Here is a 26,951-nt window from a genome sequence, read left to right as displayed (position 1 = left end):
GCGGTATCTTAAATACTTGAGATTCTTTGACCTTGTCAATAGTTTCGGGAGAAATTTCATTGTTTCTTCCTCGTTTTCTAGATAAAATACTTTGCGACATCTCATCATCGTCGATAAAATTTGGTTGCGAATATGGTTCATGCTCGTCAATTTGAGTCTCATCTGAAGATTTATCTTTAAAAATATTATCGAAATCAAAAGGATTCGAGGTACAACACATTATTAAGAATTATAAGTAATAAACTTACCATTCATATTATTCTCCTTTTATTAGACTTTTGATGTAAAAAGCTTACAACACTATCGGCGTAAACCATGCACTCGTATCTACATAATAATAAGTAAGTATTTTTCCACCGTTTCACGTAAGGTTGTTGGGTTTATAACTACAGTACAGGGGAACCAACTATCACATTGGTCTAATCGTTTAACACAAGGATTTCTCTTGGACGCAATAATACGCCCACCGTGTGGCCAACGGTTTTTAGTTATACGTGATATTACGCCAGCCGCATGGAAAGGGTTAAGTACGCAAGCGTATGTTATTTATTGTAAACTAGAAGTCTAGATCTAAGTAAAAACATCAAGCTAATAATCGTACTGATTCTGCATAAACTTGAAAATGTGCCGTGTGGTTTCCGGCACTATTAGAAATGAAAGAATAGGACCATTCCATCACTTTACCATGGATGTCGTAAGAGGCGACTAAGGGATATGCTTACAAACTTGGGATTCCTCTTTTAGGCGAAAGACTAGGAACCTGTCACTATTTGAATCTCAATTCTATAATTAAGCCAAACAGCTAAACGTGGCCTTTCAGTCTTTTTAAGACTGTTGGCTCTGTCTACCCCGCAAGGGATGATATATATATGTAAACTTGAAAATAGACAAACAGTGATATTAATACCTACATTGTTTCACATAACAGGGTATTCCGGACTCAATTTGCTAGATGACCGCCGTTCCCACGAGGTTGAGTGTAATCTTCTTATACAAGACATAATATACACCTAATTTACTTACGCGTCCAGCCGAAATTAGATAATCATACTTGACCTCGACAAAATCACAAAAACGGGATTCATAAACATTTACTCTTTTGACATTTGGTCTATGATTCGACGAATTTGAAGTTTAAGAAGAAATTCAAGAATTTTTTTTAATAAATATTATATGTACGGTATAATTTACACAGATTGAATTAGTCTCGAAATAAGTTCGAAACTTGTGTTATGAGATATTCGGTCCACGATATAATGTTTTTAAGGATTTTGACCAAATTTGGTACAGAGTTAGATTAGACCTCTTGCTCTATATTTTAGTAGAGGCCAATCTTGTTTTTCTTAAAGGTTTAGAAACTTATAGCTAAAACTCATTTAAAATTATTTCTACTGCTGCCATCTGTTGAGTTTTGATTACACTAAGAAACTATTTAGTCTTGCTTGTAAATAATGGTAACGTTACACTCACATAGCCTATGCTTTCAAATTACCTACAAAGTACACAAAATAATATGAAGATGGCGTTTAAAATATATTTTCATTTATTCTATTGTTTTATTTATTACTAATGCTAAAAACAGGCAAAAAAGAAACGAAATAGAAATGACGCTGACAGTAAATTTAGTTTTACAAATCGGCGTTACAAACTGCGCAAAAAATTACCCGTGTTGCAAGATAACGACACATCATTCCTATACTTTCAAGTACTATAATTAATGGCATTTCTACTGTTTCTTACTTTAGGCTAACGTTTTTTTTTAAACTGAAAGTTGGCTTGAGCTTGGTATAAGAATTATTACATACATACATATGGTCACGTCTATATCCCTTGCGGGGTAGACAGAGCCAACAGTCTTGAAAAGACGACAAATAGTAACAGGTTGCTAGCCCATCGCCTAAAAAAGAATCCCAAGTTGGTAAGCCTATCCCTTAGTCGCCTTTTACGACATCCATGGGAAAGAGATGGCGTGGTCCTATTCTTTTTGTATTGGTGCCGGGAACCACACGGCATAAGAATTATTAATTACATGAATATTATTAAAAGTTAATATTGCATTTAAAATTTTATGAATTACTTTTATTTCAATTAAATAAATTTTTAATAATAAAGTATTCTTCCGTCCACATTCTATCGCCTATTTCTAATTCTTGGTGTGGATTATTGAAAAGTTAACGTTATTGAATAAAATGCCGAAGTGTATTTTATTTTCCGCTTCTTCTGCGCTGACGCTTTAGAAGCGACGATAAACTTAGTTTTAAGTAATTTATTGTACCACTGTTGTGAAACCAAAAGATATAATAATTATTAAGTAATCTTCAACAAGACCCATAATAATGAATAATAAAAAAATAATTTCAATTTAGAATTTTTATTGAATCTCACAAACTTTTCCTTAGCCGACACCTATGTCATTATAATTATCTGTATGCCTTTAATGTTTTCGACTAGACGCTGATAATTTTTACAGATAAAGTCTACCAGGAGATGACAATCACTTGGCTAAATGCTGTTTAAATTTTGTTTTGGTGATACGTTAACACAAATGAATTTTTTTATTTAATAATTTAAGTGGGTTTTACCACAATCTGCCTGATGGTAAGAAAGATGGGGCCTAAGGTGGTGCACGGAAGCTCAAATACCTAGTGTCTATTCACTCTGGCCTTAGAAATTCCCAATTTGTATGTATAGGGGAAGAGAGATGAATTTCATGTTGAAATTCATCTTTTATAATAAAATAAATACCTATATACGGGACAAATTACACAGATTGAGTTAGCCTCGAAGTAAGTTCGAGACTTGTGTAACGAGATGCTAACTCAACGATACTATATTTTATAATAAATACTTATATATAAATAAACATCAAAGACTCAGGACAATCACAAAAAGTTCTTTTCTCATCATGCCCTGGCCGGGATTTGAACCCGGGACCTCCGGTGACACAGTCAAGCGTACTACCGCTGCGCCACAGAGACCGTCAAGTTTATGGTATAGAATAGAACAGATTTATTTTCAAAATTGGATACAAGGTTTCACTTATTGACGTCACATCACTTAAATCTAATTATAACTACTACCGCTTCCAAAGCGCATGTGTAGAAGAAGCGGCGGAACAAACTGCACTGCAGCATTTTCACCGGACGACAATTTACAAATATAGATTTATTGAATCTAAATCGTGGACGAATGCACTTTGTCTACATTAAAAAACATAAATGAATGTAAAACTTATTGTTTCAATATGAATATTTCGTCGAATATTCATATTGAAACAATAGGCAGTGCCGTGTGGTTCCCGGCACCAAAAAATAAAGAATAGGACCACTTCATCTCGTTCCCATGGATGTCGTAAAACGCGACTAAGGGGTAGGCTTATAAACTTGGGATTCTTGTAGGCGATGTGCTAGCAACCTATTTGAATCTCAATTCCATCATAAAGCCAAACAGCTGAACGTGGCCTATCAGTCTTTTCAAGACTGTTGGCTCTGTCCACCCCGCAAGGGATATAGACGTGATTATATGTATGTATGTATAAATAAATCAAAGACACGACGCCCTTACTGCACCACCTATTTACATTAAATTCACAATTATGTTGTGTTAAGAACACAAAAACGTAAACGTGACCTTGCAAATGCCGATACTAATTAAGTTTATCAATTTTAAGTGGCAGTAAACTTTACCCTTTTTGTTTGTGGCGAGCAAAAATTATATCAGATTTATACATACATAAAAATCACGCCTCTTTCCCGGAGGGGTAGGCAGAGACTACCTCTTTCCACTTGCCACGATCTCTGCATACTTCCTTCGCTTCATCCACATTCATAACTCTCTTCATGCTTCATTTTTTTTCAAGTTTACACAGTAAACTAAGGGATAGGCTAACAAACTTGGGATTCTTTTGTTAGGCGATGGGCTAGCAACCTGTCACTATTTGAATCTCAATTCTATCAGGAAGCCAAACAGCTGAGCCTACCAGTCTCTTCAAGACTTTTGGCTCTGACTACCCCGCAAGGGATATAACGTGACTAAATGTATATAATGTATGTACTGACGCATCCAGTACCTGAATATGCAGGTGCACTATATACATATTTTAACTCACCGTAATAAAAAGTTACTGGTGTTATTTTTGTTCATAACTGTACTGATTTATCAGTGACGCTACTAAAGTAGTTGAAAATCAACGCGTCACTATTAACTTTATTCAAAAGATAAACGATTATCGATGAATGTAATTATTATTATTTGATAATAGGGATTAGAAAATGATTGAAATATTATTATAATGGAATACGTTTCAGTTATTTTATTTCGGTGTAAGAGTAAATACGTAAGGTAAGTATTTTGTTATTAATTACTTGGCTCTTGCCTGCGACTTCGTAAGTTCATAATTTATATCATAAATAAGTAGTTTATTTTGGATCAGAAACTTTGTGCCACAGTATATTACGCAAGTTTAATGTCTGCAATAAAAAGTTTCAGTAAAATTCGCATGTCAAGACCAGATATACGAGTATCAACGAGTATTAATGTACGTGCATACAATGCACCTTTTTAAAGATTAAAGATAATCACGTCCTTAGTACTTGCGGGGTAGATACAGCCATGCAACAGTCTCGAAAAGACTGAAAGGCTACGTTCAGCCGTATGGCATATACATATGTACTCGTATATGGCATATAAAGTAATTTTCTATTTGCTATTTTTCCGAACTATTTTTGGTAACAAGTAGGTATTAATATAATGTCATCTATATCTATTTCGGGGTAGACTAACCAGCAGTCTTAAAAGACCGACAGCCGTTCAGCCGTTAAATTAGTTGAAAGAAAATAAACAATAGTGGATAAAATTATCGAAAGCAACATAAAAATAAAAGTCACAGAATAATTAAAAAATACATATATTCAAATAGTGACAGGTTGCTAGCCCATCACCTAAAAAAAGAATCCCAAGTTTATTAGCCTATCTCTTAGTCGATTTTACGAAATCTATGGGAGAGAGATGGAGTGGTTCTACTCCAAAGCGTACGGCACCATTTAAATAATAATCTAATCTTATAAGTAAAATTCTCGTGTCACACTGTTCGTTCCCGTACTCCTTCGAAACAGCTTGAGCGATTTTCAGGAAATTTTGTGAGCATATTGAGTAGGTCTGAGAATCGGCCAACATCTATTTTTCATACCCCTTAGTTATAAGGGTTGTTCAACCTTAAATTTTTTTTAACGTTTGCCGGTACAGCTAGTTTTTAATAAAACAATTTGTTGTCCCAATTCCCCATTTTCGTACGAGTCTAATACATCTCACATTGGGCAATTCTTAAGTGGGCTCTTAAGTACTGTTTTATCAGAATTTTATCAGCCCGATATCTCTTTGATATGTTCAACTATTTTATCGTTATCATTATAAAGCGTCTGTCCAGTTGTATACACGATGGATATTCGATATTTTGAAGCAGATTAGGAACATGGAGATAAAGTTAAGCTGGGCAATCATAGCAGTTCATTTTTATTCGGAGACGGCCTCTGTGGCGCAGCGGTAATATGCTTGTCTGTGGCACTGGAGGTCCCGGGTTCGAATCCCGGTCAGGGCATGATGAAACGAACGATTGGTCCGGGTCTTGGATGTTTATATATCTAAGTATTTATATTATATCGTTGTTATAGTATCGTTGTGTTCGTATCTCGTAACACAAGTTTCGAACTTACTTCGACGCTAACTCAATCTCTGCTATTTATATTTATATTTATTTATGTTTTGGAAATACTGAACTCTTAATTGGAATTGGCCCACAATTTTCATCTATATATTTCTGTTGTATGTATTTTTTGCTGATTTTATCCTTTCTCTATAAAATTAAAAACGTTCTATTCTTAATTGATAAAGCCAATAAAAATGAAAGTACTTATAGAGATAATCAAATAGGGAAAAATCCTTATTATCCATCCAGCAGAATGTGACTTTTAGTGTCTTCTCGAGACAGCTGGTCCTATGTACCCAGTGCGAGATGAAGAAGTTTACGATGTATACAAAAATGTCATACTAATAAATACCAATTTCGTCCACAGTTATGTTATGCAAATATTTATATTGTTTTCAGATATGTATTTACTCATATGCTTAGCCTTATTAGGCTCTGTTACTGCAGTGCCGCTCACAGAAATCCAACGAAATGATCCACGTGAAGAAATTTACGTACTACCAGACACAACATTCCCTACATTCTACGATGTCCAACTGTTCATTGATCCTAGCAATGTAGATTACTTCTTTGGAAACGTTTCAATCAGAATAATACCTAATGTCAACACTGATTTAATCACATTACATGCTATGGCCATGGAAATTGATAGCATTGAAGTTTATAGCGAAAGAGATGTGAATTTGGCTACTGATCTCTTCGCTAATTATACTCTAGCTACAGATGATACTCATTTGCTAAGAATTAGACTTTCGAGTTCAATAGGCGCGCTGATACCTCATACAGTCAAGATTAATTACGTAGCACAATACGCTGAAAACATGTTTGGAGTTTATGTTTCTACTTATGAAGAAAACGGGCAGACGATGTGAGTCAAAATATCAAATGTATCTATAAATTACTATAGAATAAGTTTGGACAATAACGTAGGCTTTATCCTAAGTAGTTTATTAAGAAAGTTTTAGAATTGTTTTCTTTACAAACTCAGCTATATCATAATTATCTTCAAAGGTTTTAAGGGTTTCATTTAGTATTTGTGAAAAGCAATTACTCTTAGGAGTAGTTTACTTTATATACTATCTTAATTTGGTTTCTGGTTCGACAGATTTTTAATAAATACAGACAAAGGTAACTTGCGGGGCTGACAAAGTCACCGCGTGACTAAACCCCTTTCTAATTTTAAAAAATAAAAAGAAGAGTTGCTTTTGATTAACAATGAGATCGCTTACCGCGGCCATTATTAATTTTGGAGCAAATTTTTCTAATGTTATAGTTAATACTTTGCTTCAAATTTCATTATTGCTCTTCATTTTGGTAATAAAATTATGATTTTTTTTTCAGAAACTTAGTGACTTCACAACTCCAACCCACATTTGCTCGTAGAGCATTCCCTTGCTATGACGAACCTCACCAGAAAGCCATATTTAGAACCACAATATATGCACCACCTGCTTACGACGTCGTCAGGAGTAATATGCCAGAAAGGAATGACACTTTAAAGTAAGTAATTATTATTCTGAATAGAAAATACATTGAAATAAATAAAACAAGACTTGAAGTTGAAAGGCCAAGACTCACACACTTATATCCAATCGAGGGTATTTGGTTGAAAGATCAGATTATGAGTATCATAAACCGATGAACTTTAATTTTTAAAAGTTGCATATTCGGGAACGTCAAAGTAGAATGCGGGTATCATGGTAAAGAGAAAGATGTAGTCTCTACCTACCTCTACATAAGAGTAAATACACGAATGTACATTAAGCAAAATAGAATATACCTTCTTATGGTGATGGTATTCTTTTCCCTCTTGACTTTAGTCCCGGTTGCATCCTCACCGCTCTGGAAAGTAGCCCGGGGTAAGCCCTTGACCATGGATCCTGGATTGGGTGAGTCAGATTTTTACACGAAGCGATTCCGTTCGGACCTCCGCAACTTTGCAGGTAAACCTAACCATATGGTTGCACACTCAGTTGCCTGAAAGTCCAAGTTTCCTTACAATGTTTTCTCTCACCGTAAATTACACTTTTACCTGTGTCTTATCTACATCAAAACTAAATCGACACATATTGTTTTAGAGAGGAAGTTTCTGGCTGGACAAAACATGAATTCGACGACACATTGGTTATGTCTTCGTATCTGCTGGCTTATCTGGTCTCAAACTTCCATTACGTCGAGAATGATGGCGAACCCATTTATCGCATTCCCTTCAGAGTCTATTCTAGACCAGAGACCTTGGAGTCGGCAGCTTTTGCTCTAGAATTCGGTCAGAGGAATATGATCGCTCTTGAGAATTTCACCCAATTTGACTATGCCTTCCCAAAGATTGACAAAGTCGCTGTGCCTGACTTCGCGGCTGGTGCTATGGAGAATTGGGGACTTGTTATTTACAGGTAATCTTGCTTTTTCATAAAAATTTAGTATTGTGGGAATTAAGTACATGTTTTTTCAGAATACGCCATCAGAAATATCTCTTTTTCTTTTTATTTGATACCTAAAACGCTCCACGTTTATTGACATGGTTTTACATCCAGTATTCAATTATTATTTACTTGTTTCAATTGGTATGCCCGCGTGACAGAATACATTGTAATAGTTTTTATTACATTTGTCCTATAGTCAGTCACCTCTACCAATAGCAACGGAAAAAGATAAAATAGTCTATTAGATCGGAAATCATAATCTTATCACATTTCAGTTAAATTTAATTCGAAACATATTCACAAAATTTTAATTTTGTAGGTCCCTATGAGTCAAAATATAAATAAGGTACGATGACTAAGATATTTGAAAAATGAAACAGCTCTCATAAAAATAAGTGGAACATTTGTAAGATTGACCACGCTTTTTGCAGGAATAAGGTTCGATAGTTCACTCAGAGTGCTCGGAAAAAGACATAAAACTTGGTCGTAAGAAGTTACTGGATTCCTAGCATGTTCGCGATAAAACACGCTTTATATGACCATTAAGGGATGTAACTAGATTTGAGAAGGTTTCAACATTATCTTGTATTTCTTCATTGATTCTTTTTTCTATATACATATGTAGGTTAATAGGCTACAATGCCAGCTTTAACAAAACAAATTATGTGTTAACAACCCTATAAAGTACATGAGTACAAATAGATCTTTTTATAATACTTTGCCTTTTCAGTTTATTTATAAGTCATAGTTTAATTTTGTCAAGATTTCTTAAATTTGATTTTGTCATTACATAATATTCGTCACTCATCAATATTTCTACTACCACAGAAATTGGAATTCAATCAAAATTCTCTGTAACTTCAATATTGATAAGCCATATAGTGTGTTAAACATGCACTGCCTCATTTGCAACAGCTGTTTTGTTTAAATAGCTATTGACAAAATCGCTACATACAAAAACCAATTAAATCATTTGCACTAACTAAAAAATACAATTTTGTAGGTACTTACTCTATTTTCTATGCAAAAATTTTCGACGCGAGTTGTTCTCAAAATATTCGCGCTGTCTTAAAATCGATGATTTAAACCACAAACTCATTTTCAAAGTAACGTAACCTTAACTGTTTCCATAGAAAGTAATGACCATTTTCCAAATTAGCTCCCGAAGGAGCGGTAATGAAAAATTCTTCTTTTTAAGCGGTCCACTAACGACGGCACGGGAGATAGGTGTCAGGGAAAATGAAATGAGTGTTCTTACCAACTGTACTGAAAAAAGGGAGATTTTGTTTACACATTCAATTTTTTTTACATAACATTAAAAAATACACATATAATCACGTCTATAATCCCTGCGGGCTATACAGAGTCAACAGACATCAAAGGACTGAAAGGACACGCTTGGCTGTTTGGCTTAATGATCGAATTGAGATTCAAGTAGTGACAGGTTGCTACCCCATCGCCTAAAAGAGGAATTCCAAGTATAATTTCCTTAATTTTTTTTTATTAGAAAATTATTTTTTATCGCGCCACAAAATATCGCTGTCCCGTTCCACGTCATAATAAAGAGAGGAACAGGGATAGTATTTCGCATGATATTAGCGGCGTCAGTGGCTGGTTGATTAAGTTAATTTATACATAGCATAACAGATAAACATACATACATACATATGGTCACGTCTATATCCCTTGCGGGGTAGACAGAGCCAACAGTCTTGAAAATACTGAATGGCTACGTTCATCTATTTGGCTTAATGATAGAATTGAGATTCAAATAGTGACAGGTTGCTAACCCAACGCCTAAAAAAGAATCCCAAGTTTGTAAGCCTATCCCTTAGTCGCCTTTTACGGCATCCATGGGAAAGAGATAGAGTGGTCCTATTCTTTTTTGTATTGGTGCCGGGAACCACACGGCACTTACACGGGAAACACATAACAGATAAATAAGGAAAAAACAAAACAAAAGGTAACCTTATCGCACTGAAATACTTATCCTTTTTATCTATTTATCAAATTGTGAACATAAATATTAGTAGGTACCTACGAGAAAGCCATTGTACATGTACGCAGAAAATGGCGCTGCTAATTTTAAAGAAATCTTCTCTATACGAACCGGACCTACTCGTATATTAATATCCAATGATACTTACCTTTTTTTGACAAATACTAGCGACCCGCTACGGTTACACCCGTGGTGGTGTGTAATAGCCTATAAACCCCACATTTATATAAATTTCTTTATACCTTTTATAATATTATAATACATACATATAATCACGTCTATATCCCTTGCGGGGTAGACAGAGCCAACAGTCTTGTAAAGACTGATAGGCCACGTTCAGCTATTTGGCTTTAAGATAGAATTGAGATTCAAATAGTGACAGGTTGCTAGCCCATCGCCCAAAAGAGGAATCCCAAGTTTATAAGCCTATCCCTTAGTCGCTTGTTACGACATCCGTGGGAAAGAGTGAGGAGTGGTCCTATTCTTTTTTGTAATGGTGCCGGGAATCACACGGCATATAATACATACTATATATAATACACTAATATCTGTAAGGTATGCTACCCGCCCGGCTTCATTTTTTACCTTTACCCAAATGTTGGCTGGAATGGAATAGAATATATTTAGAAAATAATAGATTTATTTTCGAAATTGGATACAAGATATCACTTTTTGACGTCACATCACTTAAATCTAATTATGTCTACTACCGCTTCCAAAGCGCATGCGTAGAAGAAGCGGCGGAACAAACTACACTGCAGCATTTTCACCAGACGTCAATTTACAAATCTCTTAAATATAAATCGTGGACGAATGCACATTGTCTACATTAAAAAAATATGAATGAATATAAAACTAATGATTTTAATGAAGAAGAGAGTCCTGCCTTTGCTCAACATATTCGTAATGCATGTTTCTACTATATATTTTGACGGGCGCTAACTAAATCTGTGTAATTTGTCCCGTATATAATTTATTATTATATGCAATACTAGCTTTCCGCCCGCGGCTTCGCCCACGTGTAATTCGGTTATATATAGCGTTTTTTAATGATCTCGACAGGGCTTTTTCTTCCACAGGCTGAAATCTTGTTACAACTGGAATTAAATATAGCCTGTGTTACTCAGGGATGATGTAGCTTTCTAATGGTGAATGTTTGAAATCGATTCAGTAGTTTCGAAGTTTATCGATTACATGTGCAAACAAACAAACATATAAAAAAATAGATTGTTCCTCTTTATAATATTAGTATACATACAAATCTATATAGAAAAAGTAAAGCGAGACAAAATCATCGTCTCAAAAGAAAAAAAAAACAGGATTTATAGGACGAAGAGGCCTTACAGGATTTCCTTCTGTTTAAGTATTTGCGTCTGATAGTCATCATCCCATGTGAATGAGCTGATGATGGAAGGTACAACTCCTCAACGGTTAGGAGTTGAAAGAAAATTCTTACGAAGTTATACGTACATGTGAGGCTATTAGGTTGACCTGATAATAAAAAGTAAATCTCATTAACGTTAAGAATTTAGGTGAAAATGGATGCGGACAAATTTCGTCTCTTCACTTGTTTCCTTTTAGCTGTTTGTATGGGTAGTGTTAACACAAAATAGGGATTTAAAGGCGTGATGTTATTAATGTTATGCATGTATGTACATAATTATGTATTTTATTATGTATGTTAAAGACACGACTGAAAGTTGTCATACAAAGTCTTTTTTTTTAAGGATGGGAAATCATCAAATGACCTCTCCCGCTCTGGGTGGAACGGAAGGGAGTGTCAGACTTTTACTGACTAAAACCCACCTCGTTCCTTCAGTTGCCCTTTGCGTTCCGGGGCCACGGTATCTCGTTAGAACTTTCCCGCAGCCCCGGCTCAGTTTATCCCGTTTCCCCCCCTTGGGGGTTGACATTTCAAAAATCCCTTCTTAGTGCTCCCCTACATATCCCAAGGAACCTACATTCCAAATTTCAGCTGTCTACGACCAGTAGTTTCGACTGTGCGTTGTCTGTCAGTCAGTCACTCAGTAACGGAAGAGCTTTATATATATTTTAGCTGTTTGTATGGGTAGTGTTAACACAAAATAGGGATTTAAAGGCGTGATGTTATTAATGTTATGCATGTATGTACATAATTATGTATGTTATTATGAATGTTAAAGAGACGACTGAAAGTTGTCATACAAAGTCTTTTTTTTTTAAGGATGGGAAATCATCAAATGACCTCTCCCGCTCTGGGTGGAACGGAAGGGAGTGTCAGACTTTTACTGACTAAAACCCACCTCGTTTCTTCAGTTGCCCTTTGCGTTCCGGGGCCACGGTATCTCGTTAGAACTTTCCCGCAGCCCCGGCTCAGTTTATCCCGTTTCCCCCCCCTTGGGGGTTGACATTTCAAAAATCCCTTCTTAGTGCTCACTTATGTTACTAAAGGAACCTCTGTTCAAAATCTCAGACTCCTATACCGAGCGGTTTCGGCTGTGCGTTATCAGTCACCCAATCGCACCCCCTAAACCTTAGTGCTCCCCTACATATCCCAAGGAACCTACATTCCAAATTTCAGCTGTCTACGACCAGTAGTTTCGACTGTGCGTTGTCTGTCAGTCAGTCACTCAGTAACGGAAGAGTTTTATATATATAGATTTTATGGATATCACTACATAGTATAAAACAAAGTCGCTATTTTAGTCTGTTTGTCTTTATGCTTAAATCTTTAAAATTACGCAACGGATTTTGATGCGGTTTTTTGTAACAGGTAGAGTGATTCATGAGGAAAGTTTTTATGTATAATAACATTTATAATTTTGCACCCGTGCGAAGCCGGGGCGGGTCGCTAGTAAAATATAATTTGTATTGCATTGTATGTTTGAATCTGTCTTACAGAGAGGTAGCTCTCCTCGTGACAGAGGGTGTCACCACCACGAACACAAGGCAGGGCATAGGCAGGATAATTTGCCACGAGAACACGCACATGTGGTTCGGGAATGAAGTGGGCCCCTTGTCCTGGACTTACACCTGGTTGAACGAAGGATTCGCAAACTATTTCGAAAGTTACGGCACAGATTTGGTAAGTGAACTCAATACCTAATTCTTTCGCAAACTATTTCGAAAGTTACGGCACAGATTTGGTAAATGAACTTAGTACCTAATCCTTTCGCAAACTATTTCGAAAGTTACGGCACAGATTTGGTAAGTGAACTTAGTACCTAATCCTTTCGCAAACTATTTCGAAAGTTACGGCACAGATTTGGTAAGTGAACTTAGTACCTAATTCTTTCGCAAACTATTTCGAAAGTTACGGCACAGATTTGGTAAGTGAACTTAGTACCTAATTCTTTCGCAAACTATTTCGTAAGTTACGGCACAGATTTGGTAAGTGAACTTAGTATCTAATTCTTTCGCAAACTATTTCGAAAGTTACGGCACAGATTTGGTAAGTGCACTTAGTACCTAATTCTTTCGCAAACTAATTCGAAAGTTACGGCACAGATTTGGTAAGTGCACTTAGTACCTAATTCTTTCGCAAACTATTTCGAAAGTTACGGCACAGATTTGGTAAGTGAACTTAGTAATTCTTCCGTACTTTTCCATTCATTCATATGATCACGTATATAACCCTTGCGGGGTAGACAGGGCCAGCGGTCTTGCAATACTGACAGGCCACGTTCAGCTATCACGGCTTAATGATGGAAATGAAATTCGTATAGTGACAGGTTGCTAGCCCATCGCCTATAAAAAGAATTCCAAGTTTAAAAGCATATCCCATAGTCGCCTTTTACGACATCCATGGGAAACTGATAGAGTAGTTTAATTCTTTTTTTAAATATTGGTGCCGGGAACCACACGGCCAACTTTACTTTATTACAATTTTTTAACTTTACTTATTCATCCTTGATAGAATGAAGAATTCTTCATCTATTTCAATGAAATTGCGTATGAAAAATATTGATAATTCGTTTAGTCTTACAGCTAAACGTGGCTTATCAGTCTGTCAAGACTGCCCGCTCTTTCTACCCCACAAGGTATATAGACGTGATTATATTAATTAATGAAAAATAATAATAATAATTGTCTCAACAAATAAATATATATTACGGGACAAATTACACAGATTGAGTTAGCCTCGAAGTAAGTTCGAGACTTGTGTTACGAGATACTAACTCAACGATACTATATTTTATAATAAATACTTATATAGATAAACATCCAAGACCCATGCCAATCAGAAAAAGTTCTTTTCTCATCATGCCCTGACCGGGATTCGAACCCGGGACCTCCGGGGTCACAGAGAAGCGTACTACCGCTGCGCCACAGAGGCTGATTAGACATGATAAAATAATACTTAAACACCCTTGATTTCAAGACTTAAAAAATTAATATATCTTTTTCTAGGTTCTGTCAGGATGGCGCATGATGGATCAGTTTGTGATAGCCATGCAGAACGTGTTCCAATCTGACGCCGTTCTTAGTGTAAATCCAATGACACACCCTGTATATACCCCTTCTGAAATACTTGGGACATTCAATGCAGTCGCTTATCAGAAGTGTGAGTATTTATTTTTATGGAAACATATAAACATACACACATATAGTCACGTCTATATCCCTTGCGGGGTAGACAGAGCAAACAGTCTTGAAAGGCTGACAGGCCACGATCAGCTGTATAGCTTAGTGATAGAATTGAGATTCAAATAGTGACATGTTGCTAGCCCATCGCCTTAAAAAAAGAATCCCAAGTTTATAAGCCTATCCCTTAGTCGCCTTAGACGACATCCATATATATATTGGTGCCGGTAACCACACGGCACAAGTGATATTGTGGGTTATAACGTCACTAGTGTTGTGAAACATTAAGAGGAGTGAATCATTTTATCGTATCATAGTATGATATCGATAAGATACGTTAAAAGATTATTTCGGGAAGAAAAATAAGGAATGAATTCCTTTGGCTGATATGAGATGATTATTAATAATTTTTTCTATGATATCATTCTCCTATACTGGTAAATACAATTGTTATGTAGTGCCGTGTGGTTTCCGGCACCAATAATAAACGAAAAGGACCACTCCATCTCGTTCTAAAAAGTAAAAGGTGACAAAGGGATAGGCTTATAAACTTGGGATTCTTCTTTTAGGCGATGGGCTAGCAACCTGTCACTATTTGAATCCCAATTTCATCATAAAGCCAAACAGCTGAACGTGGCCTATCAGTCTTTTCAAGACTATTGGCTCTGTCTGCCCCGCAAGGGATATAGACGTGATTATGTGTACGTGTGTATGTGTGTATTAACGATTTAACCCCCCGTCTTAAAGTTAAATGCATGTTTCAGCTGGCTCCGTCATACGCATGATGGCCCATTTCCTCACACCAGAGGTGTTTCAACAAGGTCTCGTGTACTACATAAGGAACAAGTAAGTTATTCGAAGGAAGTATGCAGAGATTGTGGCAAGTGGAAAGAGGTAGTCTCTGCCTACCCGTCCGGGAAAGAGACGTGATTTTATGTATCTATGTAAGTTATTCAATATACTATACATAGTTTAGCTACAAATAATGTCTGAAAATCGTTAATTAAAAAAAATTATTAAAAAAAAATCTTAAGGTAATTAGGCTCAGGCAAGTTCTTTCAAATAAGTCTACATGTTGCAGCTTTAATTTATAACTTAATACTTAAACATTATTATCACGTCAACCATTATATTAAACGCAAATATGTAATCATGTGAGATAAAACATTAACAGGACGCACATCTGTTTGTTCTATTCTTAAGTTACGGGAATCACACGGCACAATCTCTATGTCTTACGGAACACATATCAGTTCAAAATTCAAAATTTTTATTCATTATTATAGGATACTTCATACATACATACATACATAAAATCACGCCTCTTTCCCGGAGGGGTAGGCAGAGACTACCTCTAAATTACTATACTTCATATTTACGATACTTCATATCGCTTAATTATTAACTTTTCATTAACAGGTCCCGTAGCGCCGCCCACCCATCCGACTTATATGCTGGTCTCCAACAAGCTTTGAACGAATCCAACCACACCATACCCTGGCCTGTGGCCACCATAATGGAGAGATGGACCACTCAGGGTGGCTTCCCTGTACTCACCGTCACGAGGTCCAGCCCGTCAGCAAACTCGCTAGTCATTACTCAGGTACTGTTTTATAAACCAGATGACTATACCTAAATAACATTGTGCCGAAATTCACTAGTCATTACTCAGGTAGGTACTGTTTGTATAAACCAAACGAATATAAATAACATGTGCCGTGTGGTTCCCGGCACCATTAGAATAAAGAATAGGACCACTCCATCTCTTTCCTATGGATGTCGTAAAAGGCGACTAGGGATAGGCTTATGAACTTGGGATTCTTCTTTTAGGCCACAGGCTAGCTACCTGTCACTATTTGAATCTCAATTCTATTATTAAGCCAAACAGGTGAATGTGGCTTTTCAGTCTTTTTAAGACTGATGGCTCTGTCCATCCTGCAAGGGACATGAACGTGATAATATGTATGTATGTATAAATAACAGTTTAGAATCAGATCCCTTAAAGTACTATAATCATCTCTTAAGTCTCATTTTAATAGAAAAAATCCTTTTAATTTCGGATCCCGTGGGGATTTCGAGAATTCCTTATTTAGTCCATGCCTAGTTCACCTTAGGTAATAACTTATAATCTTTAATCTCTTAACCCATCAGTTGGATCTTTATAATGAACTATATATTTTCTATTTTTTGTAAGATTACATACATACATACATAAATACATATGGTCACGTCTATATCCCTTGCGGGGTAGACAGAGCCAACAGTCTTGAAAAGACTGAATGGCCACGTTCAGCTATTTGGCTTAACGATAGAATTGAGATTCAACTAGCGACGGGTTGCTAGCCAATCGCCTAAAAAAAGAATCCCAAGTTTGTAAGCCTATCCCTTAGTCGCCTTTCACGACATCCATGGGAAAGATATGGAGTGGTCCTATTCTTTTTTGTATTGGTGCCGGGAGCCACGCGGCACTTGTAAGATTTATTACAAAAAACAGAAAATATAAACCCTTAATGATTAAACCTCCGTTTCTCTTACAGCAACGATACTTGACCGACAGTAGTCAAACTTCAGACGACCGTTGGCATGTCCCGGTCAACTGGGCGCTGTCAACCAACCCAGATTTCAATGACACCAGCCCCCAATATTGGCTGCCTTTAGCTTTGATAGCACAGTCTGTGAACATCCCTGGATTGGCGGACGCTGATTGGTACATCATCAATAAGCAGCAGACTGGTGAGATATTTGAAATTGTACTCATCCTACTCCTACTAATGTTGTACCTAAATGCGAAAGTTTGTATGTCAGGATGTCAGTATGGATTGGTATACTAGGTACCAGGAGTCCCACACTCTCCCGGGTGAAGACCCGGGTGGTTGTCCGTAAAAAGGATTTCCCCTTCGATAACAGAAAAAAAAGAAGGATGTCAGTATGGATGTTTATTACTCTTTCACGCAAAAACTCCTGAACCGATTACGATGAAATTTGGTATATAAGTAGCTGAAGACCCAGAATGACATATAGGCTACTTTTTATCCCGGAGTTCCCACGGGATTGATTCCACGTGGACGAAGTCGCGGGCAGCCTCTAGTATTCTTATAAAAATCTGGTAGTAGTTCTTAGATAATAGCTTGATGTTACCTGTGTAAATCGCTTTACGAGCATAGTTTTAAGTAGACCCCGGGCTCCTCTCCAGGACACAACTAAGATAAACGCTAGACTTAAAAAATGTTGAGATTAGGAACAAAACCAGAGGGCAGCTAGTATAAAAACCTGTGTTTACAAAATCTATTGATCTTTCAAGCATTTATTTTTAATCTATGAACTCAACACCTTCTCAATAAAAGAGATAAAGAACTATAACATATAAAAACATATCAACAGGTTACTACAGAGTGAACTATGATGAAGATAATTGGCGTGCGTTGGCGGAAGAATTGAGGTCGTCTTACCGAAACATTCATCTCCTTAACAGAGCTCAAATTGTTGACGATGTCTTCAATCTTGCTAGAAATGGACGTCTCGTAAGTACAATTATAATTTATCTCTCTCTTTTTGTACCCATGTTTACATACATACATACACGTCTATATCCCTTACGGGGTAGACAGAGCCAACAGTCTTGAAAAGACTGCATGGCCACGTTCAGCTATTTGGCTTAATGATATAATTGAGATTCAAATAGTGACAGGTTGCTAGCCCATCGCCTATAAAAGAATCCTAGCTTTGTGAGTCTATCCCTTAGTCGCCTTTTACGTCATCCATGGGAAAGAGATGGAGTGGTCCTATTATTTTTTTTTGTATTGGTGCCGGGAACCTCACGACTTGTTATGTTATGTAATTTAACACACCCATGTTTACTGGTCAAAAAAGAAAAGTATAGACATCTTTAATCTATACTAATATTATAAAGCTGAAGAGTTTATTTGTTTGTTTGAACGCGCTAATATCAGGAAGTACTGGTTCGAATTGAAAAATTATTTTTGCGTTGAATAGAACATTTATCGAGGACGGCTTTAGGCTATATAACATCACGCTGCAAGGAGCAAAGAAATAATGGAAAATGGTAAAAAAAAAACGGGGAAAATTTTTCATCCTTGAGGGCTTCAATGATGCCCAAAATTCCTATTCCACGCGGACGAAGTCGCGGGCACAGCTAGTTAGGTATGAGTGCCTTGCCACTTCTGAGTGTCAGTAGCATCCTCCACCACAATTTGGGAATATGCGGTCCGCTTTCCATTTTGTTCAGTATACAACATCTTCAGTTATAATTTGTGATGTATTAATGGAATTTTCCTTCCAACAGATTAGAAACTATAACATCTTGATGATGCGAAAATAGCATCATTTGTACTCGTATAATGATGACGCATTATGCAACAATTTAAAAAAAAATATCATTCTGTAAGAATGCATTTTTTTCCATGGATTTTGTAAAAGGCGACTAAGAGATAGGATTATATAGTTGGGATCCTTTTTTTAGGCGATGGGTTAGCAATTTGTCACTTTTTGTAACTCAATTCTATCACTATGCCAAACAGCTGAACGTGACCTTTTCAAGACCGTTGGCTCTGTGCACCCCGCAAGAAATATAGACGTGATTATATGTATGTTTTCAAAGAATATTGATTCCTTTTTGATAAAAAGTCCGATATTCTTACTGTCTAAGAAAATCAAGGTAAAAATTCCCGACCTTCTTATTTCTTGATAGTGGTCATAAATGGCTCATCTATAGTGAGGGACTTAGCCTTACATCAGTATGATGTTGAAAGATTTCCCATATCATACTGAAAAATACTTCCGTGTGGTATATGAGGAGATTACATAAATGACCAAAACTTAATAGTTCCAATTTCATCGTAACGCAAATAAATGGATTTCGCCCTCAAATCAATTTCACTGTGCGCCAGTAGGATGAAATTAATATTTGAATAAAGCGCGGTTTTAGTGAATTGATGCGGATAACAAAGTTGAGGTCTGCGGTCTAACTAATTGGATATTAAATTCACTTTGCGTTTATTTATTGAGGCATTAACCCGCAGCTTCACACATACATACATATGGTCACGTCTATATCCCTTGCGGGGTAGGCAGAGCCGAACAGTCTGGAAAAGACTGAATGGCCACGTTCAGCTATTTGGCTTAATGATAGAGAATTGAGACTCAAATAGTGACAGGTTGCTAGCCCATCGCCTAAAAAAAGTATCCCAAGTTTGTAAGCCTATCCCTTAGTCGCCTTTTACGACATCCATGGGAAAGAGATGGAGTGGTTCTATTCTTTTTCGTACTGGTGCCGGGAACCACACGGCACTTTTCACTTCGATTCTGTTAATCACATATTAAAATAACTATTCCAGCTATTGACCAAATACAAATCTTAATAGAATCCATTTCATTTCCAAATACACTTTATCGTATTCCAAACGTACATATTTTCAGTAAAATGTCTGACATTTCGTAACAGGACCTGTGGATCTCTTTGGATTCCCTGTAGTATCTCAGTCTGATGCATATTTAAAATTTCGCTTAAATATTTGAAGAGCAGCGTTTGTATTGAACCGAATTGAAAGCTAAGACGGTTTAATACAGAAGATATCTATCGGGAACTGCAGTTTTTAGCTATACTAAATAGTCATTATTACTAGTATTCAAATAGGTATTTTGTGTAAGATGTGAAGTTGACGTTTTTGAAGAAGATACTGCAGTGCAGTTTGTTACTAGTTTTTCTGCACTGTCGCTTTGGAAATGGCAGTAAACTTAGTTTTAAGTATTTTCTTTGACGACGACCAATGTTGTGAAACCAAAAATAATGACAATATGTTTGAACTGGCCCATAATAATGAATAACAATTTTGAATTTGAAATTGCATTTGAATAAATTTAAAAAATACTTTTAGGTCGATTTCACAAATTTTTCTTATCAAATAGCTTGACAGAGCTAACTGAGATCTAATAATAAGGTGTTCAGTTAAGTGTATTTAACAAATAATGTCTTATTTTAACAGGCAACATCACGAATCGGTACGATAAACATAAAAAAATTGACTTCTTTCCTTTATAGGCAATTTAAGTCTTTTTTACGCGATGGGCTAGTAACCTGTCACTATTTGAATCTCAATTCTATCATTAAGCCAAAAAGCTGAACGTGGCCATTCAGTCTTTTCAAGACTATTGGCTCTGTCTACCCCGCAAGGGATATAGACGTGACCATATGTATGTATGTATGTTTACTGCACAAAACAAAAAATGTAAAAAAGGCGGACTTAATGCCCTTTAGCCATTCTGTACCAGTCAACCAGCTGACCAAACAGAAAAAAACTTTAAGTCGGTGGTGCGATTAAGTGCACATGCATACTGAAAAGTACATACATTACGAAAAAAAAAAACATAAATACATACAAGATACACTCCATTGTAAGATGCTAGCTATGCTATGCTAGCGAACGGCAAAGCGTAAACTTATGTATACTTTTTTTCAGCATTACGACTTCGCCTTCGAAATCTCACAGTACTTGGTGCAAGAGAACGACTATATCCCGTGGGCGGCTGCTAACGCTGCCTTCACATACCTCGACACAGCCCTCAGCGGGGCCCCGGCCGTATACAGACTGTTCCAAGTAAGTTTTACTGGCTCTTTTATACATACATACAGTGCCGTGTGTTTCCCGGCACCATTACAAAAAAGAATAGGACCACTCCATCTCTTTCCCACGGATGTCGAAAAAGGCGGCTAAGGGATAGGCTTATAAACTTGGGATTCCTCTTTTAGGCGATGGGCTAGCAACCTGTCACTATTTGAATCTCAATTCTATCACTCAAGACAGAGAGTGATAGAATTGAGATTCATATAATATTCCTGTATATAAGTTTGTAAGCCTATCCCTAAGTCGCCTTTTACGACATCCACGGGAAAGAGATGGAGTGGTCCTATTCTTTTTGTATTGGTGCCGGGAACCACACGGCTCTCGGCTCTTTTATTGATGGTAATAATCAAGTGTACCTATATTGGCTCCTATCAACTACTTATGTGATTTTACATATATACCTACATACATTTAATCTATACTAATATTATAAAGCTGAAGAGTTTGTTTGTTTGGACTTTTAGTAGCGAAGAAATAATGGAAAATGTGAAAAAAAAACGGAGGAAAATTATTCATCCTTGAGGGCTTCAATGATGCCCAAAATAACTATTCCACGCGGACGAAGTCGCGGCCACATCTATATTTCTTTCGGGGTAGACAGAGCCGGTAGTCTTGAAAAAACTGTAAGGCTACGTTCAGCGGTGTGGGTAAACGATGGAATTTAGAATAAAATATTGACTTTCCATTAGTTGGTGTTTACGACATCCAAGGTAAAGATATGATGTGGTACTTTATTAAGTGCCAAGAACCACACGGCAAAGAAGAAACTAACACCACAATACGTCCACAGAACTTCGTACTGAACTTAACAGCGCCAATGTATGAGGAGTTGGGTTTCATCGCGTCCTCTTCAGAAGAACACGTGACTCCTTACTTCAGGAATATCATGCTGAACTTCAACTGCCGTTACGGGAATGAACACTGTGTCAATAGAGCTTCGGAGTTGTTACAGGCTTATAGGGAAAATCCAAGTAAGTTTTATTAGTTATATGGAAGTATACCTTAATTCATCAGTTATACAGGGTGACATTTAAAACAACTGCATCCTTTTAAACATAGACTATACCGATGCTTCTGAGCCGTTGATATTATTATTTTTTTTCGTACTTTCTGAAATAAGAACCGATATTTTTCTTTTAACGTTTTTAAATATCCTTTATATGAGTACACTTAACAGTTAAATTTATGCAGTTGAATTAAAAGTCAGCCTGTATAACATTTATTGCTGCTGGATCTTGTGACTTAAAAATTGGATCACTCTCTCTCATACATACATCGGCCTCTGTGGCGCAGCGGTAGTGCGGTTGTCTGTGACATCGAAGGTTCCGGGTTCGAATCCCGGCCAGGGCATGATGAGAAACGAACTTTCTCTGTTTGGTCTGGGTCTTGGATGTTTATCTATCGAAGTATTTATTATAAAATATAGTATCGTTGAGTTAGCACATATTTATTTATTTATTAGTTTTATGGAAGTAAACCTTGCTACCCGTTAATTCATCAGTTATAACAAGGTTATATAACATTAATTGGTGCTTCTGCATGGTGGATCTTGTGACTTGAAAATTGGATCACTCTTTCTTATATATACCTACATATAGTCACGATTATATTCCTACCGGGATTAGCAGAGCCTTAATAAGACTGAAAGGTTCATGATGGGATTGAGATTCTAACAGTGACAGGTAGTTAGCACATCGCCTACAAGAGGAATCCAATTTTATAAACCTATCCCTTAGTCGCCTTTTACGACATCTATAGAAAGATATGGAGTGTTCTATTCTAAAGTGGCGGAAACCACACGGCACTTATAACATTTACAATTTGTAAAGTACATATATATCACTTATATCACATATATAATCACGTCTATATCCCTTGCGGGGTAGACAGAGCCAACAGTCTTGAAAAGACTGATAGGCCACGTTCAGCTATTTGGGTTAATGATAGAATTTAGGTTCAAATAGTGACAGGTTGCTAGCCTATCGCCTAAAAGAAGAATCCCAAGTTTATATGCCTACCCCTTAGTCGCCTTTTACGACATCCATGGAAGAGAGATGGAGTGGTCCTATTCTTTTTTCTTTAGAAAAAATTGTAAAGTACAATAGACGGACTTATGGTAAAAGCATTATTTAACAGTCTACCATTGTGTTCATAACGCTCTTTTTCTTAGCGGCAAACGCAATTAACCCCGACATTCAAACAACGGTCTACTGCTCCAGCCTCCGCGGCGGGAATCGGGAGAACTTCGACTTCTTATGGAACCTTTACCTGTCTACATCTGACTCCAGTCAACAGGCCATTTTGTTGAACGCCCTTGGCTGCACCTCTAACGAAGAGGACCGATCTTTGTGAGTTATTTTTTTTATGAAACATAATGTGGAGACGAGTGGAGAGATGCAGTGTTTGACTAACTCCTGTGGGAAGACGTGATTTTTAAAGGAGACAGAAATTATCCTGACTTCTTTAAATTTTCATCACAAGTTGACCTTTGACATTAATCCAGGAAGAGTATAACACACTAAAAGAAATAATAAAGCTTAGGTAAAAAGGATTTTTTTAAGGAAAATTTCTTTCGCTATAAACTTAATGATGACAAACATCTTTTGTTACCATCGCAAATATAATTTTTTTTTTCATTTCATGCAAAGATGTGGAACAAAGGTAATTACATAAAGGTAATTGCAGTAAAACTCGTATTTGAAACTACTTTACAGAGATCAAAAGGCTTTCTTAAGGCTAAAAAAAATTAAAAAGTTAATTTATCACATCTTATCCATTATGGGGTAGACAGATACAACATGTAGACAGACAGACGTAGAAAGAAACTGTAAAGTATTTTCAATAATGTTAGCTCTGCATTTATAAGCCATCCCCAGGATCACATTCAGATGGATGTCTTAATAATGGAATTCATTGCAATCACATCTATATCCCTTGCGGGTTAGACAGAACCAGCAGTCTTGAAAAGAATGATACGTTCAGCTGTTTGGCTTAATAATACGAGTACAATTGAGATTCAAATAGTGACAGGTTGCTAGTCCACAGCCTAAATAAATCCCAACTTTCTAAGCCTATACCTTAGTTGATTTTTACGACATCCATGGGAATGAGACGGATTGGTCATATTCTTTTTTTGTTAGTTCCAGAAACCACACGACACACACTTTTTTCCCTTCTTACATATTATACGTAGTAACGCTTCGCTTTCTACTGTTTCAGACAATATTAGTAGCTAAACAGAAGAAGAAGAATTAATACTATAGTTTATGTAATTACTTGTGCCGTGTGGTTCCCGGCACCAATACAAAAAAGAATAGGACCACTCCATCTCTTTCTCATGGATGTCGTAAAAGGTGACTAAGGGATAGGCTTACAAACTTGGGATTCTTCTTTTTGGGCGATGGGCTAGCAACCTGTCACTATTTAAATCTCAATCCTTCTTAAAGCCAAATAGCTGAACGTGGCCTATCAGTCTTTACAAGGCTGTAGGCTCTGTCTACCCCGCAAGGGATATAGACGTGATTATATGTATGTATGTAATTACTTTTTTTCCAGCTACCTGAACCAGGTGATCGCTGACAATTCACAAGTGAGGGAGCAAGACAGACATACCATCATTGTGTCAGTCACCAACGCCAGTCCTGAAAACACTGAGGCGGCCCTGGACTTTGTTATTGAGAACTTCCATCTTATCCAACCTAGGTAAAGAAACAATTTGTGTTAGATAATGTAGATCTTATTCTTTAAATACTTCGGCTTAAGTTTGTTTCGTTTGTATTACCTTTATTGCATAGAAATTTACACATTATCTAAAAAGAAAATAGTAAAGAATAAGTATCATAAAGTATATCATAAAGTAATCATCTTAAGTTTTGGTACGATTTTAAAAATTTATTCCTAATATCACTTTCATAATATATTATTATTGAGAACTTCCATCTTATCCAACCTAGGTAATGAAATAACTTGTGTTAGATAATTAAGATCTTATTCTTTAAATACTTCGACAAAGTTTCTTTGTTTGTTTCTATTATCTTTATTGCATAGAAATTTACACAATATCTAACAAGAAAATAGTAAAGAATAAGTATCATAAAGTTCATATATCATCATATAATCTTAAGTTTTGGTATGATTTTAAAAATGTATTCCAAATATCACTTTCATAATATAGGTTCAGTGTAACATCAAATTTTGTGATAATTGATAATGTTTATAGTATTTACATTTTATTTTGATAACAAAATAAACTTGGTAATCCGCTACGCTAGTTTTAAAAAAGAAAAGAAAGACAGAAAACGATTATATATATTTTTTTTTATAAAAATCCCATATTAGGTACACGAAGACTGACTTTGATTGCTTTCCCTTTAAAAATTTTCAGCGTGAAATTCCAGCTTTGTAATTTTTTATTTTTTTTTAAATTTTCAGCGTTCAAGGACTCACTGGAACAACAAACATCTTGAATGCCTTCGCCAGAACTCTGACCACGCCTGCTCATGAGACTAAAGTAAGTTTTATAATTCATTTAATTTTTATACTGACTGAAATTTAAATGAAATTTTATACTGTTTCAATAATGGAGTTAGATACCAATGAAGTGTTAGTCGTAATATGTTTGCATAATACCATATACCTACATATGTAGCGGGAGCAATAATAGTTTGAACTCGAAAGATCTTCCGCCAAGCTAGGTATTATGCCTGGGAAACCGCGGCTTTGACGATGTTGAGTTAGAGGTTGTATTATGTTCTAATCAGTGAAAGCCCTAATATCGCGATTTAGACTTTTCGCTGCTATTGGCTGAACGCGACCTATTCTTCGGTGTGATTGATGGATGTCGTGTGGCGTTTGAGCTTTCATCATATAATTTTCACACTCTCATCAAAGCAAGCGTATTCCGCTGTTGATTAAAATGTTAGGGTTCGGTTACATAGATCACAATTGATGCATTAAGTGATATTTTGTTTCTCTTAATTATCACAAATTTTGTATATATTTTTTTCTTATTAGATCCAAACCTTCATCACGCGCCATCAAGATATCTTCACCGCTGGTGAGCTAGCTTCAATAGCTGCTATACAAGAAAATCTAGCAGCTTCCATTACCTGGTCAGCTGATAACTTCGGCGCAGTAGATTCTTGGCTAGACCAAAACTTTGGCGGCAACGGCGCTTTTGCAGTGAAATCTAGCATTATCATCGTAGCATCTGTGTTCTTAACTCTTTTCTATTGATTGTTTATAACATCTGATTTGTAAATATTTGCGTTTAAGAACAAGTGCATTTGTGATACTTAAAATTATAAGGTTCTTTATTAAAGTTATAGATACTTAGTTTTGTTTCATTTTAATATGTCACAATTTAACGCAACGTCAATATAACCTATTGTTTTTATTTTAAAATTGGGTACATATTTATAGTGTACAAACCAGTCAAGATAAAATTTTCTCAACAAAACGATGTCAAATCGTGTTATTTCACAACAGCAAAAGGCGATTCATCAGTTATCTTCAGGTTCGTAAGCGTGAATCCCAATATTTGTTATCAATCGAACAATCGAAAACTTGATATTGGACTTCGATGACTCAAAACCCAACGGTTTCATCTCGGTAATCATTTG

At 36.3% G+C, this 26,951-nt stretch overlaps 1 protein-coding gene across 1 annotated transcript; it reads left to right on the top strand.

Moving 5' to 3' along the window:
- The first annotated feature begins 4,205 nt into the window (after positions 1-4,205).
- On the top strand, positions 4,206-26,664 carry LOC106130360 (aminopeptidase N). The gene is made up of 16 exons (XM_060945861.1): positions 4,206-4,341; positions 6,104-6,572; positions 7,046-7,204; positions 7,783-8,097; positions 13,007-13,190; positions 14,516-14,669; positions 15,454-15,535; positions 16,109-16,292; positions 17,227-17,422; positions 18,071-18,210; positions 21,166-21,303; positions 22,121-22,301; positions 23,501-23,678; positions 24,886-25,032; positions 25,762-25,840; positions 26,344-26,664. Exons 2-16 carry the CDS (start codon positions 6,106-6,108, stop codon positions 26,563-26,565), a joined length of 2,826 nt encoding a protein of 941 aa, XP_060801844.1. The 5' UTR covers positions 4,206-4,341; positions 6,104-6,105; the 3' UTR covers positions 26,566-26,664.
- The last annotated feature ends 287 nt before the right edge of the window (positions 26,665-26,951 follow it).

Source organism: Amyelois transitella, chromosome 9 (assembly GCF_032362555.1).
Source record: "Amyelois transitella isolate CPQ chromosome 9, ilAmyTran1.1, whole genome shotgun sequence".
NCBI classification, from domain to species: domain Eukaryota; kingdom Metazoa; phylum Arthropoda; class Insecta; order Lepidoptera; family Pyralidae; genus Amyelois; species Amyelois transitella.
This window is presented reverse-complemented; position numbering and strand designations above follow the sequence as displayed.